Below are 24,939 nucleotides of genomic sequence, written 5' to 3'. Positions count from 1 at the left end.
GCCTTATGGTAGTTCTGCAGTTTGAAGACTGGGGGGGAAAATCAACCTGGTTATTTCTGGAATTGGAGTAAATGAGGTGGAAAAGAATAGGAATATTAGGTTGACAAGTACACAGAAGGTAAAAAGATTGGAGCAAACAGCTAATTACCACATGGGAGACAACGTTGCTTAAAATGAAAGGAAGAAATTTCAGAAAGCTTTTTGCTGACTTGTATTGCCTTGACTGTATGCCTTTATCTGTATTTAAAGCTCTTCTTGCTTTGATCTCTGACTCTTCTATTTGTTTTCCAAAGCTCAAAATTGGCAAGAGATGGAGAACCACCTGACTTGTGTAATTGAGGCATGGAGTTCCTCTGATGTGTTTTTGTATATGAAAGTGGTCTTTAATAAACCTAATTTTGCAAAGAACATCTAGTTCAATGACACTGCTCTACTAGTGTTTTGTTTACAGTTATTTATCTTTTGTAGTTCTGGATGCCAATTAATGAATTATAGCTTAATTGTACCATAAATTTCAAGGGCAAGTTGTTTGGTTTTTTTTGTTTGGCTTTTTTTTTTTTTAAGACATGGATTTTCTTAAGCCCCTGAAGCTTAAAAAATGGCTTTTTTGGTGGGCTTTTTGTTTATTTCTATCTTTTTAATGATCTGTTTCAATGTCTAAGAGGCTCTTTCAAGGTGAAATTTGAACAAAAACAGGTTTTCTGGCAGGGTTATCCTATACATAGTCAATCTCATATCCCTGTTTCATAATACAGAAATTAACACGTGATTAGCTAAACTACCAGTATAGATTTGTTTTTGTGGGACAGTGATGGTGTCTTATATCCTGCTTATGAGAAATTAATCATTTAAAGAAAACAACTCACTTTTATCAGCCAGGTCCAACAAATTGTGTTTATTGATGTTTCAGTAAAGGACCTAAACATTTTTCTTCAATCAATTTTACCCTCAAAAATACCCTGATTTTGGGAAATTATTTTATAAACAATATTGCACTGTAATTATAGCTTATAAAAAATTCCATTTTGTATGTAAAGGTAAGACTATCAGTAAGAGGGGAAATACAAGGTAAATTTTTTTTGAAGCTCTTAAATGGGAGTATGCTGGTTTTGTTTGTTTTCTAGTCAGTTAATGTTTATAACACTGAACAAAGGACATCCATGTTTTTTCTGAAGCACCACCTGGAGGATAGACAGGATAGTCTAAGCTACATCAAATTGTAGGAGGTATCTCCGAGTGAGTCAGGGCCTGAGTATCTACTTCTAGATGCCCTAAATTTACCTGTCTTCATCTTAAAATGAGTCTTAACACACAAAAGAAATTGTCTTTAGTAGGTACAAACAGATCTTTCTTTCATTGTTTTCTGGAGAGCTCATAGATGTGTGAACATAAGAGAGTTTTAAAGGTCAAGGACATGTTTGAAATTTTGCAGTGAATGTTTAAAGATGCATGCCCATAATGTGTTTGCAGTTCAGATGTAAAAACATGATGTTTATCTTAATGTTCATCACATCTACTGATGGGCTTTATTATAAAAAATGTTAGTAATTTGTGCCTTTTTATTGCACAGGTTATCTGGATTTCAGCTTCCATCATCGATTGTGAGCACAGGATCTATCCTCACCCTCTGTTTCACCACAGATTTTGCTGTCAGTGCCCAAGGCTTCAAAGCTATCTATGAAGGTAAAAACTCTTCTTACTGGGAGTTCACTGTACTTAATACATGTTTTTCATGTTGAAATGTGATGTTTCAGTTCTGCTTGGGATTTGAGTAATTGGCTGGTATGGCATTAACTGTGGTGTTTATTCTGTAGCACATTAAAATGATATTTTATCATGGCCATAGTTTTGAATTTTAAATTTAGTTTACACTGCTACTGCAATTTCTGATTGATTTTTTTTTTTTTAATGAAATTTGTCAGGCCTCCAAAGCTGTATTCAGAAATGGATTAATCTAAATGGTTTTCTTATTATTTCCTAAATTATTTTTTTGGAAGCATCTTTAGGCAATATCTAACTTCAGGGGTGTAATGATAAAAATGAGAGGAGATACAGATCCTAACTGGTCTCAAAAATGAATCACTAATCTTGTTGTTGTGGAAAATTAAGATGACAACAAAAATATACGTATATATAAAATTAAAGACAATAAAAGCAGTTGAAACTTACTCTGTAGAAAGTGTTAGACTGCAGTGGTGACTCAATTTTTGTAAGAAATAAGGCCAAGCATTTCTTGTGTATACTAAAAATTGTGCTCATTAAACTGGAATAACCTTTTGTATAGCTTAAAGTATTACTGGTAATAAGTAATAAATAAGATAATTACTGGTATTAAATAAATGGTTCTATGAGAACTGCATCCTTTGATGAGGAAAGTTAATAGGTACAGTGATATTATGTCACTTCCTTGTTGACTTATAAGGGTGTTTTGGGTGTAATTCAGGATTTCTTTCAAACTGAGTGTGTAGTGTTGCTTTGGTTGTTTTGGGGTTTTGCGTGTGTTTGCATTTTTTTACTGCTATTTTTTTTATTCATGGAAAATGCAGGGCTTCTAATACTTAAAGTTATAGAAGGCTCATTTTCAGATTACTTCTCAAACTCCACGTGATTTTTTTCTGTGGTTTCATAGATCTAATCCTTGAATGATAGTGTTTATTCTGAAAAATTTGCCTACAGTTAAGTGCCTGAAATGTTTTAATTGATGCAGTTGAACTGAATCTAGAAAGTAGTATGGTTTGATAGCAAGTGAGTAAATCCATTACATTGGTCACCACTTTAGAGAAAATCACTGTATCTTAGAGACCACAGGTACCTTCAAATGCTTGGTGTGTTTTGATCACATTTTTCTAGCACTGTTGAAACTTTACCTCCCTTTATTGACAGTGACGATGTCTACTCCATATTGATACGTATCTTTCTTTCATATCTCATTAATGTTTTGAAATTATAGTGTGTTTTAAAGCCTCTTGAATTCAATATGCATATTGAGGGGATTACATAGATGCAAAAAACAGGGGCATAAGAGGTGTCATGAGTAGCTCAAACTTTTTTGTCTTGAGCTTTTCTCTTTGAGTTGGTAGCTCACAGTATGTCTCTCCTTAGTAGCTATTCCCTCTTCCTTTTTTACCTCAAAGCCTTATCACCTGCTAAGTCAGGTAATCAGTCTCTTGGATTTTAACTAATATGGGGACTGTGACAAATGACTATCATTGGCATAGGCTTTACAAGCTTTACTAGATAAATTGAAAATCAGAAATCATGAACACACTAGGAACTGTTTTTGTTGCCTCAATAGGAAGCTGCTTTCTATGCACCTCTATTATTCTCTTCTATGAGATGCATGCAATGGCATATTTCATCCTTTTATGCAATCTGAGCAGTTTGTTTTTCATATTGAAAAGCACAGTGAAAAAGGCAAAAGGACATCTCTTGACTGTCAGCTTAGGAACACATGCATGGAGCCACAGGCTGTAATATAATGACACTTCCTGCTGGCCTACTTTCTTGTAAAAACCCCAGCAGGAAGAGCTGTAATTAACAGTGACAGACAGCACCACTTTCTGGTTAAACAACACTGCCCCCTTTCAGATTTAGGGCTGTAAACCTGGCATTGTCAGTGAACTTTAAATTGACTTCATAATGTGACATCCAGCTCTGGGAAAAGTGGTGAATGCCACTCAAGTGACGGCATTTCAGTGTAGAGACAGGCAGTGGGTACCGATGGTTCTAGAAGGAATTGTAGCAGTGAAGGGTTAGGTGGTTTTTTATGAAGTCTTGGAGTGATTTCTGCTGCAATGGCTAGCTGATTTAGCCACAGTTTAATAACTTGCATAACTGCTCCCTAGAACACCTGTTTTTAATAATGACAACTTCTGGCTTCTGTGTCATATGTGATTTTAAGACAGGTGTTCAGTTCCCCTAGGACAGGGGAATATGGACCAGATATTAGCAGTCAGTAAATCCCTTTATAATCACTCTGCCAGCTACCCATCCCCAGCTAGTTTGCCTTCCTGAACTATATGGTTATCCATGGTTTTGGCCAGCTCTTTCATTCTTCTCTTGAGTAAGAGAATTACTGTTCAGTTGGAAGCAAGGGAAGCATTGAAGTGCTACTGAATGCTGCTGCCAGCTGAGAATTTGGGATATGATGGGCTCAGGATGCAGAGTTTGAAAAACTCAGTAGGGCACTAAACCACGAAACAAGGCAAGCAAACCACTTCAGTGGTGATGGAATGGCTTCTGAAGTTATACCCATACTTGGTATCCCTGTCAGAGTGAGAACATTACATCCCCATCTCTGGGCTAAGATTCTGACCTCTGCATTTTGCTTAGTATATTCTTCATTTATGCCCCCAGTTCCTGTGCAGCAATGACATAACTGGATCCTTTGTGCTTTGAAAATGGAGAAATAAGAATGAACCACATTATGGCACTGTATGCCCTTGAAGATTGGTAGTATTTATGTAACTTAACCTGCTGTCACCCATATACCATGTGGATATTAACATTAACTAAATCAGATCTTTGTGGCAGTAGACCAGAGAGTTTAACAAGACACTAGTGTATTTGGCCAGTTACTGAATTCTTAGGCTGAAATGTAGGTTTCTTCACTGAATCATTCCTTCACCAGATTTCTACGTGTGTTTCTGAGATTCTCTAATATTTTTAACTAATAATACTTTAATTTTCCTCAGTGATCTCATCAGCTCTCTAAGTTCTGGTACTGGTGGAAACCTGAATTGTTCTTATTTTCTAGAAATAAAATTATCTGTGGAAGTTTCAAACATATAATTATATCAGTGAAAAGAATTACGAACTTCGGAAGTAGTAAGTTCAGTTTATAGCATTAGTCAGCTTAAAACATTAAATGATTTATTGACCATTACAATCACTCTTTTGTATATAAACAATTTTTTAGCAAAAAATTTTTAAAAAAATTTTTAAAAAATTTTTAGCATGGAATTGGAGAATTGAGGGATAGCTCCTTTTTTGTAATATGTGATTTTTTTCTATAATTGCAGTAGTTTACATCATAGGAAATATGTTTAGTCTTTGCAGGGACTGCAGAAGGAGAAGACAAAGTACTTGGACTTGTGAAATTTTGCTTAATTCCCTGGTAAAATCAGTTTAATTCCTACTTTTCCAAAATGAAGTTAACAAGCCATTTTTTAAAATGGTGCTTTGAGGGCTACATACAGAATTAAAAAATCAGCTTTGCTTTATCGTTGTAGTAGTTTTCTTTGGAAAGTCAGAAGTATTCCTTCCATACAGAAAACTTGCTTATGTTTGGCAATAGACAAATTCTCTTTAAATTACAGCAGTATCTGAACCGTTATGCATATTTATAATTTGATGGTCTTCTATTAAAGTATCATGGCCTGCCATTCAGGGAAAACAGCTGTCAAGTAGAAAAAATTTAGTGAAAGTACAAAACTAATTTTGCAGTGTCTTCCTAGTTATCTACATAAAATGAAACATCATGGGGTTTAGCTTATATTTGGATATACTAATGTCTGCTACTAAACATTAAGATGCCCTCTAAGGTTAACAATCCTGGTTCATTTTAAGTTTTTTTGTTGTTGTTGTTTGGTTGGTTTTGGGTTTTTTTTGTTGTTGTTTTTTAAAATTATTTTAATTTTTTTTAAATCTTGGTTTAGTGTTTTTGTTTTGTTTGGGGATTTTTTTTGTTTTTGTTTCAGCTTTTTTTTGGGCGTGGGTGTATGTAGTTGTTTTTGTTGTTTCTAAACATATTTTGTAGTGTAGAATTGGTGGTCAGTGTTTAAAGAACAGGCCAGATGTACTGGGCTTGGTGTTTATTCATAGCTTTCCTTGACCTCTGTACTACAGCAGCAGCTATTCCTTGCCACAGAAAGAGCTCAGGAAGAACATCCTTCTATTCTACTTGCCCTCAGGCCATATTTCCTTTTTTCTTTTGTTCTTTGATTTCTCAAAGCTTTCTGCTCACACCCAGCATTAACATTTATACTGTCAGTCACCTCATTCTCCCTTATGTACCTTAGAAAAGCTTCTTTTCAAATCCCTTTTGACATCAACAGCAGAAAGCAGTGATGCACTTCCATAGTGTATAGCCTTTGAAGAAATTTTCTTGTTTTTTCACCTCTTGCAAGTCTTATTCTTCCTGACTATCTGTTATGTAGTGGGGGATTGTTTTGTTTTGGTTGTTTTTTATTTTGTGGGTTTTTTTTTAGGGTGTTGTTTTTTTTTTTTTTTTGTTTGGTTTGATTTTTGATGTTGCTGTGTTTGGTTGTTTCTTTTCTATGATTCAATACTTTTTGGCTATATAAAATAAACAAAAAATTTCCCCAACCAACTTAGTATGATTCTGTGAGTTTGCTAAGGGAATTTTCCTGACACTGTGATTTTTTCCAGTCAGCGTGGACCCCAGTGAAGAAAATGGGCTTCTGGATCAAGCTGATGTTTTTTGGGTTTTGCTTGTTTCCCTCCCTCAAGTACCAAAGTACCTTTTCCGCACTAAATTTTAAGAGTAGAAGTTTGCTTGTCATTTGGTCAGTGCTTGAACTGCATCCTACTTGTTGTCCATAAGTGTGGTTAGTGGCTGTGTAGTTCTCCCAACAAACTGTGATACAATGATGAGAGTAGTTGCTCTCTGAACATGGATGAATAATCCAATGAATAATCTGAGGCAAATATTTCAAATTGACAGTAGGAAGCTAAATTGGCAAGAAAATACCAACTTTATGCAACTTGTATGCATAATGATTCCCTGCTATTGAGTGTGAGATGAGTAGTTTCCTGAATCTTCAACCATTGCCAGCTAATCTCTGTGGTTTAGTCATGGGTGCTCTTTTATCTATTAGACAATATTTAATTTTCATAGAATCATAGAAGATTGGAAGAAACTGTAAAAATCATCTATCTCAAAACCCCACCACCACCATGGGCAGGGAACCCTTCCATTAGCAGATTCAGTTATTGGAGTAATTTTGATTATTCCAGTGAATAATCAAAACTTCAAGTGAATGAGTTGTGAACATCAGTGGATTAGTATATCCAGCTCAGAAAAGCTTTAATAGATTTTAATGTGTATATAACAATGAAATCAAGAGTTAGACAGTTCATTTTATATTCTCTTATGTGGGTTTTGGGTAGTATTCAGTTTGTCACTCCCAAACCTGTAAGTATTTTTTATTCTGCTGTGTTTTTTGGAAAAAGAAGTGTAAATTCTATAAGTTTAATCTTTTTAAATATTAAAGGCACAAACTGCCTTTTGCTTAACTTTTCATTGGTAAGAAAACTAATATTAGTGCTGTGGTAAAAGCTGCTGCTGTTGTAATATTGACAGTTTTTTCTGTTAGTGTAATTTGTCATAAGATATATTTCTATTTATAGTTAAATATCTCCTGCTATTTTGGTAGCCTGTTTTTTTCAAACTGAGATGTTTGTTGAAAATTTTATTAATATATGCTTGTATATGCACACAATGAAATAAAACAAAAACTTTAAATAGTGAAAGTAGAGACTGAAAAAGGACTTCTTTTTTTTAAGGCTGAAATTTGTAATTATGCATCACTGGAGTAGAAGTGATTGTTTTCTGAGATGAATTTGGGTATAGATTTCCTTTGTCAACTGCAGACATTACAAAGGAAAATGTGGGTTTTTTTTCTTTCTTTAGAAACTTTTCTTTAAAATAGCATCTTTTTATAATGATATCATATGAATGACTGCTATTGATGATGTACAGGAAAGAAATCTTAATGCAGTTTAAAAAGCCCCCTAATATTTCATGGATCACACCATGCCATAATTAGTAGCAGCAAAATCTCAGGGCAGTAGAGGTCTAGCAGGGGTGTGAACCTGTTCTGTAAGACCTCAGCTACCTAATCTAGAATATCAATGATTATACATGTCAAAGGACTTTTAACAATATCAGCTAAAGAAAGTTTTTTTTAAATTCTTCATATATTCAGAAAACTTCTGAAAAATGAATTGCTGTGTTTGTGAGGAGAGATGGGTAAAATATTCTGCTGTGTTCTGAAGTGTATGAATGAGTTAAAGAAGCAAAATTTCTTTTACTTAAATGTCACATTTCAGCAATATTCAAAGGACCAGGAGTCAGAAATCTCAAATTCTATTTCCTTAAAATGTCCAAGGGCAGAAATGTCCTAATAAGAAGTTCTAGGAAATTCTTTCCTAGAAAAAAAGGCACTGTACTGAAAATTTTGATGGAATACACCCTACTACTTGAATTGTCTGAAAAGTTAAATAATATGGTGTTGGTCTCTTTATCAACCCCTGAATTTTGTACTTAAATGAAGAATAACTTTTACCTTATGTCATGGCCATTATGTCAGTCAGTATGTAAGCTATGTCAGCTGTGTTCTGCTTTCCAGCTTTCACACAGGCTCAGTCTTTCCAGTTTGATCCTTAATGAGGGAAAGACATCCTCTGGCTGATAGCCCTTGCAAAAGGAATTACATGTTTTAAGATAAATTCTTGGAACTGTCTTTTTGTCTGCCTCTGACTCTGCAAGGGATTATTTTGTGCTTCTGGTGACTTACTGATCCATGCAAGAGCTGCTGTGATCTTTGTCCTTGGTCAGTGAATCAGTAACAAACACAGTGTTGGTGGTTCATACCTTGCAATGATTTAGTGGACTTGTAACCTCCCTCCACAGAATTCTTCCTCCTGCTGCTATTTGAGATCACAAACCTAAAAGGAAAATATTTTGATAAAAATGAACTTACTAGAGAGAAATATTAAGGAGTTGGTCCTCTGCTACTATGAAGTGCCAGTGCTAAACCAGAGCAGCATACTCTAGCATGGAAAACAGAAGTGGAAAGTCGGTGTTGTAAAAAGACTTTTTTTGCACTTTCTGTGCAGCCTAAATAACTTACTAGAGTGGATTCATGCTACTGCTACATCCTGAGAGATCATCATCCCAGCTGTGCTGATATTAATATCCCATTTCATGTTCTTTCTTGTCTGTCTCCATTGATGTGTGTTGGTATGACTAATATTAACTTGTGAAAAACACTTAAAGAGTTTTTTGAAATGTCACAATTATCTAAGTGCTGTTATTGCCTCATTGTAATGAGTATGAAGGTTACTGTTGCGATTTAGCCCCAGGGAGCAGCTGGGCACCACACAGCCACTGGCTCACCAGCGCCACAGTGGAATGTGGGAAAGTATTGGAAGGGTAAAAGTGAAAACATTTGTGGGTTGAGATAAAGACAGTTTAATAGTTAAAGCAAACACTGCATGTGGAAGCAAAGCAAAGTAAAGGTTTCATTCACTGCTTCCTATCAGCAGGCAGGTGTTCTGACATCTCCACAAAGGCAGAGCTCCATCATGCTTGTGGTTACTTGGGAAGACAAATGCCATCACTCCAAACATCCCTGAGCAATGGCAGCCCTAGCTAGACTCCACCCCTGCCCATTTGATTGCTGAGCATGACACCATATGGCATAGAATAATCCTTTGATCAGTTTGGGTTAGCTGTCCCAGCCGTGTTCCCTCCCAACATCTTGTGCACTTCCAGCTTAGTCATTGACAGGACAGAAAAGGCCTTGACACTGTGTAAGCTCTGCTCAGCAATTTCTGAAACATCCCTGTGTTATCAAAACTGTTTTCATCACAATTTCAAAACCCCATTCTAGCTACTGTGAAGAAATTTAATTCTGTCATAGCTGGAACCAGGGCAAATGTGCAGTGTGATCTAAAAGTCCCATAGATCAGTGTTGTAGGTAGCTTAAAAAAAGAACCCCAAACAAGCAAAAAAACCCCAAAAGAAACAAACCACATTCCTACTGGATAGAAAGAGACTAACTTTGCGTCTCCTGTTCAAAATGCTCTAGTCCTTCTATTTAGATTTTAATTTTTAAGTTAAAATATATCCTTTTGAAGTTGAAATAGTTTGATAAACAAACAAGATCAAAACTTCCATAATTCTAAAATTGTGGGGGTTTTTTTTGTTGTTGTTTTTTTTTTTTTTTAATTAATCTTTCTAAGGAACTTAAGGAGTTTGTCTCTTCTCCAAATGCTTTTCTAGAACAAGCCATGCAATGTGACTCAACAGAGTTGGCATTTGTGTTCCATTTTACAGCCAAATGGGATCTGGTGGAATAACTTTTTGTTCATAGCCTTGCAGATTTGCTAGAGATAGAATTTTAGCTAAGCAGGCTGTGTCCTTCCCTACTCACTCCATATTTGTTGTAAACAGCAACTGACATCACATGCCAGTAGTTAAAGAAGAAACCTTCTTTTCTGCTCAAACTCCATTTTGCCTGAACTTTCATCTCTTTTCCTTTTTACCAATGTGGAAATCAAAATACTGCCAGCATCATGTGCATGTTGCCAAACTGCTCACAGGAAATTTTTAATGCATTTATCCCCCAGCTTATATTTGGTTGAAAAGTTAAATCCTAATGTCTTTCCTTGTTACTGGATATACTTAGTAGGGTTAACTTCCCTTTATATAGTCCCAGATTAAATACAACTGTCACTTACCTAGATTTCAATGAATCTGAATATGACTTCTTTTATTTGTAAAGCAAGTTATTTTTTTCCTTTGGCTGGAAAAAAGTAGGGGAAGTTGTAACAGGCTTTTCAGCTCTCAGATAATAAAAATGCATTTCCAGCCATACAATTTCTGATTTGTTGCAGTCGTTATATTGCTTATATTTTTTATCTATTTTCTTTAACTTAAACTAGTATCACTTTTTATTATGAAAACTATATTTCTGCCTTTATAAAAAAGTCTCTGCAGCTTACTAAGCTTACAACTACTTTGTATTTATTATGAATCTGTCTGCAATGGCAAAAATGACTTACGGATTTTATGTCTTTTGTTGCAAAAATAAAAGAAAATGTAAAAATCTCTTTCTCATCTGAAATACTGTTTCCAGATTTTATTCTTATAAACTGCCAGAAGGTGTAGTGTGATGCTGGGTTGAATCAGTATTTCTGGAATAAACCTTTGTGGGTTATTGGGATAGAAAATAGGAAGTTGGATTTGCTCTGTTACTGTAGCCAACAGTTGTTACCCTGATTAATTAGTGGTTGTATAATTTGCTGTGTTAGATGGATAGTTAGCATAAAAATACAGTCACATACCTTGCTTTTCATCTTCTCTTGTATAACTAAACTATTAATAATTGCACTTTGAATTACTTTGTTTTTCATATCCCTCCCATATATTGGAGGTTTCATTTGCATAAGTTTACAAGTTTTTATTTTGCAGTTGGGATAATAAGGCAGATAGATGGAAGTTTGCAACAAAATATATTCATCAAAACAAGCATGTCTAAATTGTCACTAAGGTGTTGATCTTGCTTACTAATGAAGACAGTGGTCACTAACTTGTAAGCTGTGAAGAAAGGGACTAAGTTGCTTGTAGTACACATAATGTAAACACTACATTTTAACTGAAACCTTTGAGCTTTGTTCAAATCTATCACATGATCCTCACCTCCATATTTTTGTACTATCTATTGGACTACTTTGTGTATTGAATATCTAAATACTGTTTATTTACCCAAGTAACCTCATTAACTTCATTAGGTATATGTGTTGCTATAAATGAGTCTGCAAAACCATTTAGAGTACTTGTTAACTCTATATTTTGTATTTGTTACTTTTAACACTTTGAAATATTTTATCTTATGTATACAGTAAGACTTCCTAAAGCATTTATGGAATTATTTATGCGTGGAATACTTTCGAGAAATCTTGCCTTAAAGTTCTTTGAAGCTGGCTTATAGGATTGACTTGAAAAGGGCTATGGGAGGCATGGAAGGTCACACAATCTCCTTGACTGTATTAGATCTGTGCCTTTCTTACACTTGCTTAGCAGCAGAAGGCACATCTGTGTTGTGTCAGTGCAATGTAAACCTGAAGTCACAAAAAGGTTAAAGCAGCAGTTTTGGACATGCAAAAATCTTATTTATGGATAATAAGTCAGCGTTCTTTCTGTGTGTATGTATGTAAACCTGAAATTGTTAGACTAGTCAGTCTTAAGTATCTACTCATTAATAGTCCAGATGAAGTTTTTACAGAAAAGGAAAAAACAAGCAGAGGGCAGTTATAGCTGCACAAACAATTATTGGTTTCTGCTCTTTTTCCTAGTATTATGCTTATCCTTCCCCTGCTCATCTGCCTCCACTTGTTGATGTTTTCTTAATCTTCAGTTGAAGATGCACTTGAAGTTATTCTTACTTAAAATTATTTTATATGTTTTCTCTTTCTTCCATAGTCTGCAGTTCCACATCTCATCCACACTTATTTAATATGGTGGTCCATGCATGTTAGCTACTACTCCTATGGTTTTTTATTACTCCTAAACACATTTTTGTCTGGGTTTGCATTTCTGTAGTCAACTGTGAGTGGATTGTTCAAAACTGTGGGCTCTCTAGTGCAAAGGCTTTGTCTCATTTCTTATTGTTCCTGTACATGTATTTCCATCTTTTATCTCTACTTCTCAAAGATTCAAAGCAGGCTTGCATTTCTCTGAACAATATCACTGTGCCTGTTGCAAAATACTTTGTTCTGCATAGACTGCTACAGCTCTTAATTTAAAACTCTGGTTGTACCATCAGAGAAAAAAAAAAAAAAAAAAAAAAAAAAAAAAGAGAGACAAAAAGCAGAGGAAACCAAATTAGCCTTAGACAGCCAGTCAATTAGAGAAATTTCTATCACAGCTAAATGAGGTAAAGAAAAGCTGCAGGCAAGTTTGAGAATTTCATGCAGGGTGAGCCTGACTGTAGCAAGAATTGGTCCTGAGGCCTTGCAAGCCCTTTACAAAGCTTATGGTCTGTTACTGAGGATGTCATTGCTGAACTACAGGGCTTCACAGCCATAAAACATGGCATGCATAAAACAGTTACTTCTCCTGATACAGATTTAGTTTTCAAAATCGCCTGTTTTAATCTAAGTTTTCATTAGAAATCTCCAGAGAACTGTTGACTATGAAATCCTTTCCTGGTCTATGTCCTACCCGGCAGCTAGGGTGACCCTTCCCTGACTAACTCCCTAAATTTGTGATAGCTGGATACAGAGCTATTCATAAAATATTATAATCATTAAATATTTCAAAAGCCAATTAACATTAGAAGCCTGGGTTAACATTAGAGAAATAATCTTGATGCAGAAGTGTCTGTTTGCCTTCTTTGACTTTGCAGTGCAATTTGAAAGACTACCTTATCTGACTGTAAGTTGAGCATTTTAATCACAGAATAGTTTGGGTAAGAAAGAACCTTAAAGATCATCTAGTTCCAACCCCCTGCAATAAGCAGGGACATCTTTTACTAGATCAGATTGCTCAAAGTCCTGTTAAGCCTGACCTTGAATGCCTCCAACAATGGGACATCCACAGCTTCCCTGAGCAACCTGTTCTAATGTCTCACCATAATCTTGTAACTGTAAAAAAACCCAATGTTCTTATGTGTAATCTAAATCTACTCAATGCTTTAAAACTTTGTCACTCTCCCTAACACTTCAGACCTTGTTAATGCATTTCTCTCCATCTTTCTTATAACTTTATGTATTGAAAAGCTCCAGTGGGATCTCCCTGGAGCCTCATCTATGGTGAACAACTCAAACTCTCTCAGCCTTTCTTTACAGGAAAGGGATTTTGTGGCCTGCCCATGGACTTGCTCTAATGTATCTGTTATGTTCTTGTGCTGGGTCCACACACTTGGGTGCTGCATTCTGGTTGGGGTCTTACAGGAGTAGAGTAGATGGGGACAATCCCCTGCCTCACCCTTCTGGTCACACTGTTTTTGATGTAGCTCAGGATATGGTTCACTCTCTGGCCTGTAAGTACACATTGCCTGCTCACAACCAGGCAATGTATACTTACAGGCATCCAGGCATCTTATTCACCACTATTCCTGGATCCTTCTTCCCAGGGCTGTTCTCAATCCATTCATTCCTTAGCATGCACTGATATCAGTAAGTGCCCTGACCTTGCTGCAGAACCTTGTACTAGGCCTGATTGAATTTCGTGAAGTTTTCATGGGCCTATTTGTCAAGCCTGACAGCATCCTTCTGGATGACACCACTTCTGTCAAACTACAACACTCAGCTACGCACTTGCTAAGGCTGCACTAGATCACAGTGTGTCCTTAATGAAAGTATTGAGCAGTATCAGTCCTGATATGACCCATGAGGGGCACCTCTTGTAATTCATCTCTATTTGGACACTGAGCTCTTGACCACCATCTTTGGATGAAGGTATCCACCCAAGTTCTTCTCCATTGACTGGTCCATCCATCAAACCCACATCTTTCCAATGTAGAAGTGTGGAAGTTAGGGGGGACTGCATGAAACATCCTGCAGAGGTCAAAGTATTACACTGAGGTCCAGGGACTTGAAAGATGAGGAAGGAGCACTTGCCAATGAAAACAGAGACAAAAAAGTCATTAAGTAGCTCAGACCCCTCCATGTCTTCAAGACGAATTTTGTTGCGGAAATAATGGTTAAACATTGGAATGGACTGCCCAGGGACCTGGTGGGGTCATCCTGGGGGAGTTCAGGAAACTCATGGTACTTAGTGCCATGGTCTAGTTGACAACATATGAAACAATTAAGGGTTGGACTCTATGATGTTAGAAGGCCTGTCCAGCCTAAATGATAGTGTGAATCTGATTTATTGGGGGAATACAGTTTATTTTGTCTTCCTTTCAGACTAACATACCTGCAGAAACTGTTTATATTGTTGACAACCCTTGCCAAATTCAGCTCCAGCTGTGCCTTCCTTTGTTTTCTTGATCTTGTCCCTCCATTCCCAGGTTCCATGACTATATTCTTCTCATGATTTTTTGTCTGCTTCTTAATCTAAGATTTAGACCATGTACCCTGCTTTACAGAAGGTCAGCATTTGAACTGAAAGGACCTTTAGTAGAAACATATGCTTCGTCTCAATGGAAATCCCTCTTACTTTAAACAGTTTGAGAATGCCATCTTCTTAGATAATTTTTCATTCTTCTACATGTTTGAGTTCTTTGGTTCATTTGAGTTCTTTGGTTCTTTGCAAATCTTTAATTTTGGAAGCTGGAGAGAAGTTGTGAAACTTTCAAAAACAGAGTAGGTCAGGCTAAATCTCCCATTTCTGTTTTGAGATGAAAAACTGGTTTAGAAGCAGAAACTTGTGAGAAGATGGTATCTCTGCTGCAAAATGTGTGAAGTTTTGCTTACTTCTTAAAAGATGCAGACAATTTAATGTAGACTGTATAAGCAGCTTCCTGGTGGCAGCAGAGGAAAACTTGCACAATCATCCTCTTTGAATTTCTTGGGTGACTGTGGGCACCTTATAAGTGAAGAAGTCTCCTAAACTGACTAGCAATTAAATTTGTGCCTGCCTGGGTATTTACCTTGCAATATAGAGAGGCTGTAACAAAGAAGCTGTGGGGCGTTTTGTTTTTGTTTTGGGGTTTTTGTGGAGGGTTTTTTGTTGGTTTGGTTTGGTTTTTTTCAACTAATAGCTTCCTTGGGTTTTAAAATTTTATTCTGTGTATTTGTATTTAAAAATGTCAATTGTAATAAACTACTGAGAAGGTGCATTCTGGGGGAAAATTAATCAAGCAGTGAGTGATTGGACAGCTGTAGTATACTGCAGTTATCCTCAATGCTATCAAGTCAGCTCTTCTGTAAAGCAAATGGTAACAGTGATTCACTGAAACAACATGGAACATATTTCAGTGCTGTTCATCTCATTAATCTCACGTGGACAGTAAGAAAGCTTTTCCAGCATTGTGTTGTTGTGGTGTGTGTTTTTATTTGGTTGCTTGGTTGTTTTTTTCCCTCTCCCATCAAAACTTTCAGTTGCCCAATTACTACCCACTTGCCATCCATTCCTGACTAATCATGATGAAATTTGCATGTGAAATCGGTTATTTAGCAAAATAAGTGTTTAAATGAAAGAAGACCCAACCCCCCCACACCCTGAATATGAGAAGTCAAGTATGAGTGGAGTTCAGTCTGTTTGCAGATATTTATTTTTCTGGGACCCTCTACCAGAATTCTATGACAACTGCAAATTCTAAGAGATTACTTCTCTTTGCTCACTGCGTGCTTGTCAGTAGTTGGGCTTTCTTCATGTTTAAAATGTAGCTTTTAAAAAAAAATCAGAAAAAAAACAGAGTTAAAATTTTATTCTTTGTTACATGATTTGCAAAATTAAATGTCATAATCACCTTTTAAAGGGATAAAGAAGAGATGGTTTTAGCAGTGCTTAAGTCATACTCAGCACTTCAAAGTCGTTTTATGGATTTAGCTGCCCCTCATATCTTCTTTTGGTTATTTTTTAGACTTAGATAATAACCAACAAAAAACCTAAATCTTTTTCTTTAAAGATAAGCTCTACATTATAGGAATTTGACTTTCTGTTTAGGTCATGCATGGGATGGTCTGTGTGAGAGATAAGGGAGTGTAAGTGTGGAGAAAAGAGAAAATATATTCCTTGTAGGCTTAGTGATTTCAAGCTGTTGTTTGTAAAATACATTTCAGAAATTAGTTACTTATACCCAGGTTTTTGATATTTTAATTTTTTTTTTTTCCTGGAATACTGGTGTGAACGATAAATACAAGAAAAATGTATTGGTTGGTGTTTTTGTCTGGTTTTTTTTTCTTTTTTATTCTATTTATTTCTATTTTCTAATGATTAGTTGGGTTTGGTTTTTTGAGGTAGCAGTAGAACTGACTCTAATTCTTGCACACTGAACCTCTAAATGCTGGTTATTGGAAACTGTTCACTCAGAAAAACAAAAGTGGTAGTGGCATTTAAAAAAAACAAACAGACAAAACAGAAACCAAAACAAGCACAAACCAAACTCAAAAAACAAATAATAAAACCTATACAACAATTTACTAAACTCCAGGGAAAAAATACAGAGTATAACCTGAATACAGCCTTTGCTAAAATTAGTAAAATATGAGAGGAGATATTGGTAGAAGTATTGCTGTAAACTTTGTTATTTATTAGATTTATTTATTTATTTATTTATTTATTTATTGTTTATGTATTCTGCTACACATTTGCTATGGGACAGGCAGGAACAAGGCACATGTGGGTTTTTTTTATTTATTTGTATGAGTTTCCCTCCACTCCCAGTATCATCAAGTGCAGATCCATTAGAGTTTGCACTTAATAAAATTGTTCTATCTACAGACTCATGTCAAAATAACACTGCATTAGGAAATTTCGGAAATTAAGAATTTAGGAAATCACTGGCTGTTTTGTGGGCATTTTGTAAAGATGTTTACAATTACAGTTTTGTTGAAATAATTAATCGTCATGACCTCTACGTATCAGTTTCATATATAATTCAACATCTCACAACCATTAGTGGCTAGCAGCTAACAAAGTTTCCTATGACCAAGGCAGTCCATTTGTAAAACTTGTGTGATTGTGCCCAGTCAGTTTAAAACATTTTGTGGAGCTCCCTATTCCTACAGGTTAGTATGGTGCAAATTACGAATTGTAAAATCAGCGGACTTACATTATGGAAAAGAATTGAGTTCAGAGAGTTCTCATATTACTGTCATTTTCAAAATAGAGATTTTTTTTTTACTATATCTGAAACTGCTGAGCTCTCTTACATTGCAAACAACTGTTCTCAGATACTGCTTATGTCAGTAACTTGTCTACTTGTCTAAGTGTTTTTTTCAGATCAAAGTTGACATCATGTAAATATTCAAGAGCAGAAGTAGTAATTTCTTTCAGTCAGTGGACTTCTGAAAGCAATAGACCAGCCTAGATTGGTATAAGGGAAAAAACAAGTTTCTTTATTTGTAAATCCATGTGGTATATTCTAATGGTAGCCATGAGAATGATGGGCCAAAATTAGAGTCTTATTTGTGTCTTAGTGTTTTTCTATTTTTGTGCCATGATAGGTAAATTTTAGTCCAATAGAAGTACAATGCCAAAAATGTAGACTTTCAAAAAAAAAAGCAAAATTGATGCCCCAAAAAAGGTAATTAAACTATGGTATTGTGTTTTTAAGTGTCAAGACTCAACAAAACTAGTAACAAGGTTAAATTGCTTGTGATACAAAATTGAAAACAAGGTGTAGAAAGTGAATTAATGAGACTGCAGGTGTCAATAAGAAGGCATAAATCCTACAAAGTCCAGGTGCTTGATTTGAGATCATAGGAAGAAATGGTCTTGGACCTGAACCTGTGATCACTAAAAGAAAGCATTAAAACTAGCGGGTCTGTTTTACAATCTAAAACAAACCATGAATAAGGCCAGTGCTAAGTTTACCTGGTGTATACTTCTGTGAAGTAATTGCATGAATATTGAAAATATTTTTAAAATACCTCAGGGATTTAAAATATATCTCAACTTGTAAAAGATCCTGTGACATTAGCAGAACAGGTAGGAAAGGCAAAACTCTTAAACCACTGTTAATATCATGTGAAGTGACAAAAGATAGGCTAAAAAGCTATGGTACCCTAATTTGCAGCTCATTAATATTAAGTTAATCACCTTCTGATGAACTGATAGAACTGAAGAATTTTGTAAGAGAAGAGAAGAAAAACTTTAAAATATAATAAATGTGAAAACTTAATTTAGATTTTTTCTTATTTGGCTTATGCTGGGAAATGGCTTTCTTAGAAATTGTAACTACTTTAGGGACGTATATTGGAGACGTGAAATTGGAAATATTTAAAGCTAATTAAAAATCTGAAAGAGCAATTTTCTTTATCAATACTTAAGGAACTTCTTAAAGTCTAGACAGTTTCTAGGAGACTTTAACTAAGATTTACTTTTGCATTACATTGGCACACATGGTAATGGGAACCTACATGGACCTGCTGGGATGGGTATGTTGCATAGAAATCAAGGTTGGAGCCCATTCCTCCCCATTACCTTTTGAGTAATGTTGTGAATATTTGGGTTTTTTTTGTGACAGAGAAGCAGCTCTAATACTCAAGTCCTCATCCCTCTGATATCACAGCTGTATCCAAACTAAGCATGATTCACTTCAATACTCACATGACAGATGCCATGAGGTACTAGTTTCAATGAAGTCTTAGCTGCTTATACTACAGAACTTTAGGTTTAAGAGGGAAAAAAATGTCTGCAACAGGTCTCCCACTCCATAGATGCACAGAAAGGACAAAATGGATGTGAACAATAAGTACAAATCTTTGGAGAGAGTAAGATCTGCACTTGTGGTTGCAGACTGTATATCAGCTCTGTGGCTGAGCTCAGGTTCTTCTCGTGCAGTCTTTCCCCTCTGAGGGGAAAAGCATGAAGCAGGCAGCGTGCACACTGACACAGCACAGCTTTCCTCACACTGGTGGTTTCCAATATGCCTTTACCAACTTGCATTGCATATTGCCAGAAATGGTTACGTGGCTATAGAAGCAAAAGCTCTGTATTCTAGTAAGTTAGTGAAACAGGGAGCTTCCCTCCCAGGTTAATTTGAAACAAGTCTGTCTTGTACTGGACAGGAGACAAGGAGAGGACAATTTGTATTGTCAGAACTCCTGATTGCATTGATCAAATGGTGTTTTGTGTGGTTTTTTTGTTTGTTTTTTTTGGTTTTCTTCACTGAAAAGTCAAGCAGCAACTGCAGTCTAGATTAATGTAATTTATAGAATATTGGTAGGAATGATGAGATCACTTACTATGGTTGAGTTAGACTGACGTGTGACTTACCTGAAACAACTTCTGTTTTACTAACAAGCAGTAACTCCTTACACAGACTTCAAAATATATGTGTATATGCAGAACATTTCTGCTGGAAATGAACATCTGAAACTACAGTACCACATCAAGGTAGTCCCAATATAGTCCTGTCTTATTACTTTCTATCTAAAAACTTCGCCTGAACTTTTCTCCTTAGATCTAGTTTCTGAAAAGGTTGTACTGTAAAATTTGCATTCTGGTGTTTTGTTTCTTCAGAGAGTAGGCGTGAATCAATAGCTGAGTGGTTAATAAGTGGCTAAATCCTGGACTGGTCACTTCACTCTGTCATCAGCTTCTTTCTAGCTATAAAATTTCAATTAGTTTGACTCTTACAGGGATTTTGAAATATTTTATTAAAAATTACCACAGCAGAGTAAGAGCCTTACTTGTATGTTGTATATGGAGATATTAAATCTAACCTTAGACCTGTAAGGAATTGAGACATGTAGAAGGCTTACTTTTTTTTGCTACTGAATTCTAAATGGCACACCATAGCCTTCTGAATGTTGGCTGGAAAAATCTAGTGGCCATTGCTTCTAAATGGTTACAGTCTTCTCCCTAGCCCATGCAGGCCCTTCCTTCAGCCCTCCTGCTTTGTTTTTTACTAATGGTCCTATGTAAAGCCTCCATTTCCTAGGACTTTCATTATTTTTGACTTTCTTCTCCCTGATGACCTCAGGTGACTTCATCTTAATTTCTGAATATTGAAGAAAAAAATAGTGTTTATAATCAGAACTCATTTGAACATTTTCCTTTCAAGGTGCCTAATAAGTAATAGTTACCTGGAAGGGCACATTTCTGTGTACCTAGAAATCTTTCATAAACTGAATTAAAATGAATTTTTATTTCAATTCTGTACAAAATTCTATAAAGCTTTATTGTTTTTATAAGCCTGATGTAGTTAGTCTTAGATATCTTTAGTGTTGAACCACATCTAATATGTAATGTCTATCTAATAGTGAAGAAATTACTTTAGTCTTAACATTCATATTCCTTCCCCTGGTTATTTCTGTTGTCAGAGATGTTGAAAAGACAAACAGGGAGGTAAAGATGCTTGTTGTAAGCAATTGCATGGGTCATTAGTTAAAATGAGCATTTAAATGGATAAATGATGCCCCTTCAGATTACAAACACAGAACTAAATTAGTAAAAATGCATAACTCAGCACGGTTGTTTTATGATCACTAGTTGGGTGTTCAACCCCTAGCTGAAACATAAAACTGAAAATCTTTTAAAGTACTGTATCATATAATTAAATTTGGTTGTTATATCGTTTGATACATTATACTATAATACCTGTCTGATACTTAGATTTATACTGAAACATGTTAGAATGAGTAATATATTACTTCTTATATTTAGGGAACTTAGGAAATAACACGAAAATAGATGGAAATTTATACCACCCTTCTGTTGCTTCTCTTCCACACAAAAACTAGAAAGTCAGCATACAGTTATAAAAACACACAAGCATTGTGACATTAATAAATAAATTAATTCCAGTATTTTGAGCTATGTTCTTCTTGCAAAAAGACTTTGAGTTTTGATCAAACTCTCTGTTTCTTCACTTATTTTTCTTCAGATCTTCATGTATATTCATATAATCATAAATCAAAGTGTGCTTGTAATTTACTTAATTACTTGTCCAAACCTTTTTTTTGTTTAAGTGTATTTTGAATAACAGGAGGTTAAAAATTTTAACTTGTAATTAGGTAGGTTTCTTGTTATACCTCTTTGTGATTCTTAAACTAAATATGGCATTGATGTCAACTCTACTTTTACTGAGAGGCTACACAGACCTAAGTTAGAGTAATCTAATCTTCTGTGAGGACACAATCAAAATACTTGACATAGTGGTACAATTTCTTTTCCTGAAGTTAAAAATTGAGAACAAACTGTGGACAGCTTTAGAGGCCTTAACGATTTGAATGATACAAAGAGGCCCTTGTGCAACTGTTGATGTTCAGTTCTCATTCTGACATGAAAGCGGACTTCTCCTTGGTCCCCTCTTACAACTGAACAGGCCAGAAACCAATGAAGCATATGGTGATCCTCTGTTCTTTCTGCAGGAACTTTCACAACAGCATCAAACCACCAGGGAATAGCAGAATGCCTCTTCCAGTGGAAGACTGCCCTTGAAATGCAAAGATCATGCCTAATTTTCATGAAATGTTCCATTTTGAAGAGGTGTTGTATCTCTGTTCTTTTTCAGAATAAGTAGATTGCAGTCTGTTGGATGAGCTATTGTAGACATTGAGCATCAGGAGCTATACAGAAATACTGTTAGGTCAGTGGCAGACTACAGTTTTTAAATCAGCAAAGTGATTTGCCACCAAATGAAGTGATGGGCTGAGTGAATCAAAAAATATCTCTGCTCTGGACTGAGAGCTACTCAACACTTTTGGAAGCAGCTTGAGGAAGAAAAAGGTACCATTTCATTGCAAATCACACTAAAGTAGCTGTAAGAACAAGATGTAATAGTATAAGCATAAACAAATGATCTGAAGGAAAATAAATTCTCTGAACAAATAGGATGGCAGTCAGAAAAACAGTGACAAACTTTTTTACTTTTATATTAATCAGAATCTTTGCATGTGTACTACGTATTTCAGGAGAAACTAGCTAGAAAGTGCTACCCTAGGAAACAGTTTAAATGCTCATAATGGATCATGAGCGAGCATCATTTTACGGGGGAAATAAAACAATGCTACAGTTAGAGGGAGAATAAGTTAAAGAATTCTGGAAAATTATTCTGTATCTTCCTGCTAGGGGCTTGCATCTCACTCTAGGCAAGACAATTCCAGAAACATGTAGACAAAGAATTTCCACAGAACAGCAACAGAAATAATGAGAGGCAAAATGAGAACCGAAACTTTAAAAGGAAATAATTCCCAAATCTCAGCAAGAGTAAGAGTTGATAGTCTTTGTGTATGTTAAAAAAAAAAAAAAAATGTATGAAAAGGAACTAAAATTAACTTTCACCCATCTGCTCCAGGCAAAAAGAATAAGCATCATTCAGTTTTATCTTAAATATAGTTATGAAGTTCCTTTTTTAGTAGTGTGACAGTTAAAATTCATTTACCTTCATTCTTGAACTGTCATTGAAGAGCTGCTGTTGTTTTTAAAAGTGTATGTGTATGGAGCTGCACTAGGAAACAAGCTGAAATAGACTATTTTAAACTTATGTGTTGTCTCTAGTTAGATACCAGAAGTTTTTTACACAATTCATTGTTTAATTTGTGCCATTATGATGAATTATGATTATTGTAGTGATTCATAATTTCATGGAACTTCATGTTCAAAAGAGAACAGAAGTAGGAAGAATCTTCAAATTACCTTGTTTCTGTCACAGTTCAAATATCCTGGAACTTCAGTTTCTTGTGAAATGGAATACGTTTTCTATAGCTTCGAGTTCTTTATAATACTTTGTTCAGTTTGACAGTGTCTGATGAAAGCCAGTCTTTTTTATTTTTTCAAGTTTATCTAGTATTGGATTTGCATGGCCAAGTTTTAGGGGGCAGATGCAGCAAGGGTTAACCCACCAAATTATCTTTCTTATTCAGAGCTTTAATTACCACACAACTATCCTATTTCAGCAGTATTACATTTATAGTACATGTATGCTAAACTTAAGAAGACAGTTGTGTTTCTTGTGACAAAGATAATATCTAGGTATTTACACAGACAGGAAATTCCTGACTAAAGATTATCATTCTTTAAAATATGTAAGTTTTTTTTAAGAACTGTTATAAATGTGTCCATAATAACATCTAAAGTGTAGCATGACAGGGAGTAAAAGTGTCAATAAGAACTTCCTGCAGTTACATGGAGTTAGCATATGAGAAAAAGAAAATAATCTGGTGTTGTAAACACCTATTTGGTAATTACATTATTAATTATTTAAAAAATTAATTATTTTCTAAAACTATTCCAATTTATTAGAATAATATAGAAAGCTTCTGCTTGTTTCCTTTCTGAAGGATTTGGAAAGGGAGAATAAAATTGGGTGATTTGTATTTAAGTTGGTCAAAAAAACCCCTATTATTCCAGCCATGCATGTTGCAATAAAAAGGTCAGTTTAGATAATACCAGATAGGAGAAACTTAACTGCAATATAATTTTTATTAGGAATATATCTAATAAAATTTTCAATTCTGAGTTTCTATGCCAAATTATGGGGTGATTTCTACCTTACTTTAAATTTCAGACAGGTTTTTCTCAAGAATTAGTGCTTCATCAAATTCTGTCAAAAGCTAGGCACAAGTATGCCAGATTTCTGTAACTAACCTGACACGGTATCTTGGAGTACTGTTATTGAAGTAATATGCTTTTATCTATCCTGAACCACAAATAGTTTCTGGAATGTGTAGGAATAGATAGAAAAGAACAGGTTTTCTGGGAGGAACTTTGGGAAAAAAAAATAATTTGAAGTCCTCTTGCTTCAGTTGCTCAGACAGAACATGAAATCAAAATTTGAAAATACACATAAACATGACTACAAGAAAAAAGGTGAACTTTTGTCATCATTTCAACCTCATGGGGGGATGGACGGACAATGGGAAGGTGGAAAGAGACAAAACTTGTTGGCTGAGAGTTCATTTTCTTCATAGTATCTAGTACCTCTTAAACTATCTCAGCCAAAACTGGCATAACCTTTTCCTGAGTCATTAATCTTTCTTTATTCCCTATACTTCAGATCTGGCATGAACTTACGACAAATTGCATTGTCTCTAAGTTGATCAATTAGGTGTTCAGCTTTCAAAACCAGTATTACCTAAATCTTAACTGTCACTGATGCAAGTAGAAATTCTCCTGGCAGATAATGGTTAGTACGGTATTTAGCTTTTTTGAAATTTACACTCCTAATTGCCAATTTTTTCTTAAGGAAATATTCTTATGCATTTAAGTATATGTATAAGTTATATATATAAGTTGTATGGGTGGAAACTGTGCCTGCTAATGCAAAATCTTTTTTCTCCTTAGGATTGTCACTTTTTCACTCCTGTCTGGCTAATCCTTGTATTTGAAATGCCACACAAGGTATATTGTCAATTGCAGCATAAAGGGAGATAGTATATAGAAATGCTTCCCCAGCTGTCCAAGAAAACAAAAGGAACAAAAAAAAAATCTTCCTCAATTTCATAATTTTTTTGGTTCTAAAGACAACGTATGTGTATTACTTTTTACATGTCTTATGAACATACTTAGTATCAATGCCATGTAGGTTTTACTTGGTAATTTCTATGAATTGATTTTAGAAGACT

General features: G+C 35.2%; 1 protein-coding gene across 1 annotated transcript in view; it reads left to right on the top strand.

The window, feature by feature from the left end:
- CSMD1 (CUB and Sushi multiple domains 1) overlaps positions 1-24,939 on the top strand; it is a 1,087,660-nt gene that overhangs the window by 336,066 nt on the left and 726,655 nt on the right. The window contains exon 3 of the mRNA XM_058836707.1: positions 1,571-1,683. Coding sequence (XP_058692690.1) covers positions 1,571-1,683 — 113 coding nt within the window. The remainder of the gene's footprint in view (positions 1-1,570; positions 1,684-24,939) is intronic.

This window comes from Poecile atricapillus, chromosome 3 (assembly GCF_030490865.1).
Source record: "Poecile atricapillus isolate bPoeAtr1 chromosome 3, bPoeAtr1.hap1, whole genome shotgun sequence".
Lineage (NCBI taxonomy): Eukaryota > Metazoa > Chordata > Aves > Passeriformes > Paridae > Poecile > Poecile atricapillus.
Note: the sequence above shows the minus strand (reverse complement) of the source record. Positions and strands in the feature narration are given on the sequence as shown.